Raw genomic sequence first — 8,890 nt, forward strand, 5'->3', positions numbered from 1 at the left:
TCGTGATCCAAATAAAATCCCTTTCACTTTCCTACTGAATTCTTCCAATTATGTTGCCTAAGGGCATGGAAGGAAGGTCTGGCCTAGACAGACGTAGGCCGGCCTTCATATCTGCTCTGCTCTCTTTCACGTTTCCGGCACAAAGTAAACTGCCAAGCTTATTAACAGTCTATGAGTTTCACTTTTTCTTTCATCTCTCCCTCTGTTCAATCCTGATGGTGAGGTAGGAGGCGACGGGGATGACACTGTGGGGCACCAAGGGCTATGTCACGGTGGGATCCTTGAACCAGAAGAGCCGGCTTTGCTTGAGCACAAACCACCGTCACCGCCACACCTTGATGTACTCCCTTGCTTGTTAAGCCACCCTGTACCAGAACTTGATGTCGCTTGGCGCCGAGGGGGACGAGCCTCTCATGCCCATCAGCGCGTGCCATAGGCTTGCTACCATCACTTCGAGAGATTTGGGGATCGGGAGAGGGGGTTACGACGGGGTAGCGAGTCAAAGTGTGTTGGGCGGGGGCAGTTCGCTCCGTGCTAGATTCGGCTAGAAGCCTCTAAGAGGTGGTTGTCCGGGCGACAGGGTGAGGAGGATTGGAGGAACCCTAAACCCTAAGGCCTAAGGTGAGGAAGTTTGTGTTGGGCTCATGGGTTGGGCCGGCCACTGAGTCGCTTGCGAACTAACTCGAGCTCAGCTTGTTTGGCCACCGTGCTAAAAAGATAATTCAAGCTCGACTCGTTAGACCACTAGGCAGGTTGAGCCTAGTCGAGTTGGAGTTAACTCATGAGTCTCAACTTTTATTTCCAGCCCTATCCTCTACAGCAAAGCATTGATTCGTTATTCTTGATATTTGTCTGTTACTGTGCCTAAACAAGCCGAGATTGAGCCTACTTGAGCTTTGGCCGAGCCGAACCGAGCCCATCTCCAAGGTGGAACGGCTTTACAGGCTCCCTCGAGCTCGGCTCGAACTTGTGGCAGTGCTCGAGCTCGGCAGTTGACAACCCTACTACCCGTACGCATCCTCGTCGTCCTCATCCCTACCCCCTTCCCCCTGTGCCTTGTGTGGATTTGAGATCCGTCTGGACTTGGTTGATTTCTTCTTTTCTTGGTAAGGAAGCCCCAGGTTCTTGGACCGATTGTTCGTTCTTTTCTGTAGAAACGTTTCTTTTCTTTGCTGTGACTGTGAGCCTTCGCATCCAAATCGTTCTTTCTTGGGTGGATTCTCCGGTGCATCCGATTTGTTGCGGATTTGTTCGTTGGGTGTAGTAGTGATATCAGTTCATCGTCCTAATCTTCCTCCATGCGCCACGACGAGTCCGCCCCTGGTGGTAGGGAATGGAAATGAATACTCCAATTCATCCAAATCTTGCCAAAAAATATGCTGATTGTGCTCCTTCTGGTATAATCGGTGGTTTTCCCTTTCTTTTTGTTTGATTCTGTATTGATTACTGTTCGGACATGTTAATTTGGCAGTTGGGGTTTGAACCTCACTTCTTGAGACTCCCGATCTGATCGACTCTTTTATGAGTTCGCAAGACACCCAGCATGAAGTTTTTAGAATACACCCCCTTCGACAGGTAACCATGGTATCTGCTGCTGTTGATCTGCTCATTATGGCATGCAATTCTTTTTCCCTAGCTTTCTAATTTTGTGGTTTTTTTAATCTTCTTACAGTATAAATTTGTTCCTCGATCAACTAAACCTTGGTGACTGTACAATCAGGGGAAACCTTGAAGCCTTCTCATGTAAGAATGTGCTCCTCTAATTCTCATTCAGGCATTCTGCATGTTACTTCATGACAATGAGGACCAAGCTGCTCTGTTGATTTGCAGGCAAGCACACTGCAACAGACCGCCGGCTTTCCATAAGTCTTGAACATGAGGTACATGCTTTCCATGGATTCTTGAATTTTATGACCATTGGGATCATTTTTCTTTGAAGAAGGCAATGAATTAGACAGTTAGTATGCATGCGCACTACTATGATTTGTTTAGGAAATTGTCTTCTCACTGGGATCATAATAAAGCGAAACATAGTTTCCTATTAGCTAGATAAAGATAGTCCTTTGAGCCTTTGTTGGGTTTGCCCATTGTTGGACTTCTATATTCCCCCTCACCCCTGGACCCCTTCTGTTTTCAGTCAAAAGTAAAGTGATACAAAGTTATGAATGCCTGTAAATGTAGCATGTTTGTTTATGTCAAATTTGCTTAGATATATCGTTTCATGTTTGCAGTTCCTTGTTACCAGGCATTAATTTTGTAGAGATCCTCTTACATACCTGAACTGTTATGAAATGATTCATTTACAACTTCACACTGAATGTCACCCTTTTTCAAGCTGTTGTCTTATATCCTTTTTCAATTGTCATGTTTGGCTTTATCTTTTACTCCGGTCGTAGGCCATATGGGTCTTCAACAATGTGGGCTTTTCTTTTTCCTTTCTTCCTCCTCTTCTTCTTCTTCTTCTTTTTTTTTGTCTTTGCAAGATTAGAGCATTTACCTTGGTTCTGTGATAATGGATCAGGAGGCAAATAATGTTTCTCCTGAATCTAAAAACTACTGAATGTCACAAACACGATATGACATTTCTCAACATTGTAGTTTTTGTTTAGCACCATCTATTTCCCCAGGAGCATGAGAATTTTTTTTTCAGACACAACATATAGTTCCGTTGAGATGTTTATATTTTCCCTTTTTAAAATCTTACAAAGAATGTATGTATGAAGTTTATTTGTATGCATTCTTTCCAAATGTTGCTGTTTCATGCCAACCTTGAATGTATGCGTGTTATTGTAATAATGCCTATCTAACTTCTCTGCTGCGTATTCAGATTCTTGATTACCTTGGCAAGTCTTCTGATAGTGATCCTTCTTCACCAGTGGAGCACTTGTCCTCCAGGTCAAGGTAAGGATGTGAAGACCGTCTTTATTGTGCACATTTTCTTTTTACTCAGCCTAACTTCTTTCTGTTTTTGGTGTTTATCCAGCCGGAGAACATTGATATATCTAGTTCTCACTCTTGGTCATATGTATCCAGATTATGATTTCAGGTAATTCTTTGTAACAAGTGTGTTCTAATACAACCTGGGAGGAAGGATATATGGGTAATGCCATAGTCGGCTTTTATGGGCAATATGGCAACCCGCTCTTATCCTTTCCTACCAGCCTAAGGGGGTGTTGTCAGATGGTATGACAAACGGATTAATAACCGTTGCTCTTTGAGCTGAGAGTTCAATTCTCTCCATTTCCCTTGGATACTTTTGTATTTGATGGATGAACTTTCTTAAGGTCTCCTGCTCGTCATGCCACAAATTCATGATGGGACGACCTTCAGATTAAATTTAACATCCTTTTGTCAACGTTTGTTCACTTCGCAGTGCTGTTCGGACACACCTGTTCTTCAAAGAAGAGGAGTGGGAAAGTTTCAAGCAGATGATAGACACCTACTTATCTGACACTTCTAGGGTAATTCTTTATGGTTCTCTTATAGTTTAATCTTATGGTATGCATTTTTATAAATATAAATGGGCTGACTGCAAATTCAAAAATATAGAATCACTAAACTAAGCATGTTGTCACATAGCTAATTTTCAAATGATGCTGACGCTGTTTGTTTTGCTTTTTTCACTGATATGATTTGCCTAACCTGAAATCCGACTTCTGTTCAGCAATGGGCAGCAACAAATGAGGGCAGTTCTCTTCTGGACAGTATGACTAAAGCTATTGATGAGGTAAGCATTAACTTAATGTGTAGTTTGCAAGAAGTTGCATGTTTACACTTTACTTTGCAGGTTATAAAAATCAGAGAGTGTGACATCTACAGCTATAACCCAGACTCTGATGGAGATCCAGCTGTGGAGAAAGGGGCCATGTATGTTCAGCTTTACTAAAATATGAACTAGATGGTAAACTTAACAAGTTGAATGGACACTCTAATATGGATATGCAATTCAATTATTTCTTGCAGATGGTCGTTCAACTACTTCTTCTACAATAGGAAGCTAAAGCGAGTAGTGAGCTTTCGATGTTATTGTACTAGGTAGGTGCTTGCTCCAATCTGGATAGTTCTGACTGGGAACACGACATAAAATTAATCTTATGAAACAAATTGAATTACTGACATGTTCCTTTCTACTACAGCAAATTGTCAACAGATGACTTCCTAACGGGTGCGCCATCTGATGGTGAAGAGGAAGATGCCTTGATTGACATGGACATATGACTAACCACGTTCTGCTAGGAACATTACCCAACCTATGTGACTTGTGTAATATAGAGCATATATGCCAGCTCTGTATTGGAAATTCTAGTATGACTTCATCTCTATCGTATTATCTGCATAAACCATGGTCTGTCTTAGCTTTGTTCGTATTATGTAGATTTGAGATTTTGCAGCCCCACATGCAGAACTTTAGATCAATGAAACTTGAACCGCCACGGTACTCTGTAGTTTTTTCTGGAATTGGAGACAATATTCTGCCTAGTCCGGCAGATATTTGAACCTATTATGTGCACTGAATGGTCGAATTTGCACCATTGCTGATTCACGTACTTGTGCTGGTATAATCGCCATGGACAATTTGTGTTGTGAAGAAATGGTCTGCTGCATTTATCTCTTGTTTTTCCTCAACGTTAGGATGTTTGGTATCACATTTGAAATACCCCATGAAAGATGACTTGGAAAGTACGATTTTTTATCACAATATTTTCTTTGGCTGGTCCTGTTATTTGCCTATGTGAACCATGAATCCGCTTATCTTAGACTTGGCCAGTATGAGGAATTTACCATTTGAGCAAAATATGCCCCTCACTTTGCTCTGCAGAAATGAAGTCTCGCATCTCCTGGACTAGCTTTATTCTTCAATGCTTTGTGCTATCCTGGAACACTTTGGGCGTAGCTAAATGATGTGTTGTTTGCTACTCAGGAAGAAGTTTTTGCACAAATTGGAGAGGCCATTTGCCAAGGCGTTCCCACCCAGTAAATTATTCAAAGTCCTAATGTAAGAGTAGTAGCATTTTCCCATCAAAATAGGAGCATACAGAGTCCAATATACCTTGTCACATATTTGGCACTGTGAAACTTTTGTTGTTTGAATAAGAAATCAAATTTTCTGAACATGTAGTCTGTTGCTCAAGTCTATAAATTACATGAATTATTGTATAAAACATTTTTTTGCGAGGGTTGCAATATATTTTATTGCTAGCATGTTTTATGTTGGTTGTACTAGATACAAACCTCTGTAGCTAGTTGTTGTGGATATGGATCCAAAAGAAATAGGGCTTCGGGACCAAATCCTAGAGGAGGAGGAGGAGATCACTGCCGCGGATACATGCACTACAAGTAATCATTCAGAATCAGTTGTTGCTGTGTCATTGCAAGATCCTATGATACGAGCTTGTGCAAGTCAATTAAATCATGAGGTGAGTTTATTCCTCTGTGTGCATAACCATACTTAAGAGGATAGGATGCTACTAAATAATTCTTGTGATGTCTTGTTACTCAGAAATATGGGAGGAGATAGCTCGAGTTAAACTCTTGTCGGGCATTGTCGGAGCTTGTTGAAGCTTATCGGAAGCTTGTCGGGAACTTGTCGGACTTCAAGTCTAGTTTCTACTTGTTCTCCTACAGTGGGGAGGTCGGATCCCGAGTAGGAACAAGCTAATCGAGTCCAAGGCAATTTATACTCGAACTTCAAATTTGTTTTGCACTCAACAAATAGCCATCCAAGAAAAGAAAGATATCTCTGTCATACTAAGTTCAATGGAAGTGTTTAGCCATAAGTTGAAAAGATTACATTGTGATCTTTCCAACAGATCCAGCCCCATCAACAGATTCCTCGTGAGTGAGTCGAAAACCTCAAAACGAGTCGATATTGTAACTGAAAGCGAATATGGCTCAGGAAAATAGTAGATTGATTGATAGAAGTACAGGGGTGTACATTATATAGGCAAGGATCGTCTAGGGTTTATAGATGGGTTTATAGAATACATCCAATCACCGAGACCCTTGCCTAATCTATGATCAACTACCATAAAACCCTGAGGCAGCCCAGCCGCCAGGCTTGGGCGCCAAGGCCCATGTGGCCGGCCCATAATAGCACATGCTAACACGCCCCCGCAGTCTGATCGTCAGCCACTGCACACGTTCAGACTGGACCTGAACTCCGTGAACACCGAAGAGGGAAGGCCCTTGGTGAAGATGTCCGCATACTGAGATGACGTCGGCACATGAAGGACTCGAAGATCACCAACTGCAACTCGCTCTCGGACGAAGTGAAGATCAATCTCAATGTGCTTGGTGCGCTGATGCTAAACAGGATTGGAGGACATGTAGACAGCACTGATGTTATCGCAATACACCAGTGTGGCGCGGCGAAGAGGGGCGTGGAGCTCCTGGAGGAGCTGGCGCAGCCAGGTGGCCTCGGCAACTCCATTGGTCACTGCGCGATATTCAGCTTCAGCGCTTGACCTCGAGACGGTGTTCTGACGCTTGGAGGACCAAGAGATGAGATTATCACCGAGGAACACAGCATAGCCCGAGGTGGACTTGCGCGTATCCGGACAACCGGCCCAGTCAGCATCAGTATAAACCAGGAGGTCAGTTGATGTAGATGGTCGCAGCAGAAGACCCAAATGAAGAGTGCCTCGAATATAGCGAAGAATTCGCTTGAGAGCCGCGAGATGGGGCTCACGTGGATCGTGCATGTGAAGACAGACCTGCTGAACAGCATATGCGATATCCGGTCGAGTGAACGTCAAATACTGTAAGGCACCAGCAAGACTGCGAAAATCCGATGCGTCAGCCACAGGTGCACCATCAGCAGCAGGAACCTTGGGATTTGTATCAACCGGGGTAGAGCACGGCTTGCACTCTGCCATGCCAGCACGATCAAGAATGTCCATCATGTACTGCCTCTGAGAAAGGAGAAGGCCATCGCCGCAACGTTGAACATGCATACCGAGAAAGTGATGCAGCTCACCGAGATCCTTCATGGAGAATTCCTGCTGAAGTGCTGAGATAATCCGTCGAAGAAGACCGGGTGAGGAAGCTGTGAGGACGATGTCATCAACATAAAGCAGCAGATAGGCAGTCTCTGAACTGCGCTGATAGACAAAGAGCGAGGTGTCTGACTTGGCTTCAGCAAATCCAAGAGACAGCAAATGTGTGGCAAACCGACTGTACCAAGCACGAGGAGCCTGCTTTAACCCATAGAGAGACTTGTTGAGCCGACAAACAAAGCCTGGATGGACGGGATCCTCGAAACCAGACGGCTGCATGCAGTAGACTGTCTCGGTCAAGGTGCCATGGAGGAACGCATTCTTTACATCAAGCTGGTGAATAGGCCATCGACGAGAGAGGGCCAGAGAGAGCACTGTGCGGACAGTCGCAGGCTTCACCACAGGACTGAAAGTTTCGGCAAAATCCACACCAGGATGCTGGGTGAATCCTCGAAGAACCCAGCGCGCCTTGTACCGCTCGAGAGACCCATCGGCGTTGAACTTGTGCTTGAAGATCCATTTTCCCGTCACCACATTGGCCCGAGGGGGACGTGGCACGAGATCCCAGGTGTGGTTCTTCAGGAGAGCAGCATGTTCTTCTTCCATAGCGGCACACCAACTCGGGTCGGCAAGTGCACTACGGAAGGTCTTGGGCACGGGGGACAGTGGCGCGGCATGGAAGATAGACGGAACTCGAAAGCCGCTCTTGGCGCGCGTCGCCATGGAGTGCTGATTGGTCACTGGAGGGACCGCAACAACACCTTTAGGGAGCGGCGGGGAAGACAGACTAACAACAGCAGTCGACGACGACTCTGGGGGGGAGCTGGCAGCCAGCGGAGGGCTCCCAGCGGGAGGCGGAGGGCTCCCAGCGGGAGGCGGGGTCGACACGGCAGTCGGCGGGTGGCCCCGGCGCGTGTATACTTGAGTGATGGCGCGATCCGGGGCAACCCACTGGGCAGGCACCGCAGGCGGATGGGGCGCGGGCGCCGCCAGCGACGGGAAGCCCGGCGGCGGGCCGCGTGGAGCCGAGGGCGCCGGGGGAGGGCCGCGCGGGTCCGAGGGCGCGGGGCAGGCCGTGCCGGGCGCAGAAGAGGGCGTCGGTGACCCTGGCGCGCGCAGCGCGGGCGGGTCGTGGACCGCGCGCGCCAAGGGGGCGGCAGAGGACACCGGCGATGCAGGAGGTGCCAGGGGCACCCCAGGCTCAACCACAGGAGGGCTGGCGGGGGCGCTGGGGGCACCAGCGGAGGCCGCCGAGTCTCCAGAGGAGGTTGGGCGAGGAACGGCGACACTGGTGGAGATACCTGCAGGCAAAACTTTGTGCAGCGGTCCAATAGGAACGGGCACAACGTCAGTAGTATCAAGAAACTCGAAGTCCGTGGGAGTGCGGGGACCATCACGCTCGGCAAAAGGAATGGCAGTCTCATCGAAGATGACATGCCGCGAGATGATGACTCTATTGGAAGAGAGGTCAAGGCAGCGGTATCCTTTGTGATGAGCGGAATATCCAAGGAAAACGCTCAAGGCGGACCGAGGAGCGAGTTTATGAGGAGCTGTGGCAGACAGGTTGGGGTAACATTTGCAACCAAAGACTCGAAGGTGATCGTACACCGGCGGCGTGCCAAAGAGGGCAAGGTGCGGCGTAGAGAAGCCGAGAGTCTTGGTAGGCAGAATGTTAAGTAAGAGGGTCGCCGTAGAGAGGGCCTCGATCCAGTAGGAAGGAGGCATGGAGGCCTGAAACAGTAGGGAGCGAACAACATTGTTAATGGAGCGAATAACGCGTTCAGCTTTACCGTTTTGAGGCGAGGTGTAAGGGCAAGACATGCGAAGATGGATGCCCCGGGTGAGAAAGAAGGTGCGGGTGCCAGAGTTGTCGAACTCTTTGCCGTTGTCGCACT

At 47.0% G+C, this 8,890-nt stretch overlaps 1 protein-coding gene across 4 annotated transcripts; it reads left to right on the forward strand.

The window, feature by feature from the left end:
- Positions 1 to 898: 898 nt before the first annotated feature.
- LOC133918895 (uncharacterized) lies at positions 899 to 5,162 on the forward strand. Of its 4 annotated transcripts, XR_009909859.1 has the most exons (12): positions 919 to 1,106; positions 1,472 to 1,575; positions 1,673 to 1,743; positions 1,831 to 1,880; positions 2,828 to 2,901; positions 2,984 to 3,046; positions 3,374 to 3,461; positions 3,665 to 3,727; positions 3,788 to 3,867; positions 3,964 to 4,035; positions 4,137 to 4,305; positions 4,922 to 5,162. XR_009909859.1 is itself a non-coding variant. In XM_062363010.1 (11 exons), exons 2-11 carry the CDS (start codon positions 1,544 to 1,546, stop codon positions 4,216 to 4,218), a joined length of 675 nt encoding a protein of 224 aa, XP_062218994.1. In that variant the 5' UTR covers positions 899 to 1,010; positions 1,472 to 1,543; the 3' UTR covers positions 4,219 to 4,592. The 4 variants fall into 4 exon arrangements, 3 of the variants coding, with proteins under 3 accessions (XP_062218994.1, XP_062218993.1, XP_062218995.1); XM_062363010.1 differs by lacking the exon at positions 4,922 to 5,162 and having other exon boundaries at positions 899 to 1,010; positions 4,137 to 4,592; XM_062363009.1 differs by lacking the exon at positions 4,922 to 5,162 and having other exon boundaries at positions 4,137 to 4,592.
- Positions 5,163 to 8,890: the final 3,728 nt, after the last annotated feature.

Source organism: Phragmites australis, chromosome 5 (assembly GCF_958298935.1).
Source record: "Phragmites australis chromosome 5, lpPhrAust1.1, whole genome shotgun sequence".
NCBI classification, from domain to species: domain Eukaryota; kingdom Viridiplantae; phylum Streptophyta; class Magnoliopsida; order Poales; family Poaceae; genus Phragmites; species Phragmites australis.

What these genes read in the sequence shown, in the direction of transcription:
- LOC133918895 (XM_062363010.1), top strand. Translation starts at nt 1,544, where the DNA reads ATGAAGTTTTTAGAATACACCCCCTTCGACAG. An exon ending in TATCCAGATTATGATTTCAG is followed by an intron (nt 3,047 to 3,373) that starts GTAATTCTTTGT and finishes TTCACTTCGCAG; the next exon opens with TGCTGTTCGGACACACCTGT. An exon ending in ACTTATCTGACACTTCTAGG is followed by an intron (nt 3,462 to 3,664) that starts GTAATTCTTTAT and finishes ACTTCTGTTCAG; the next exon opens with CAATGGGCAGCAACAAATGA.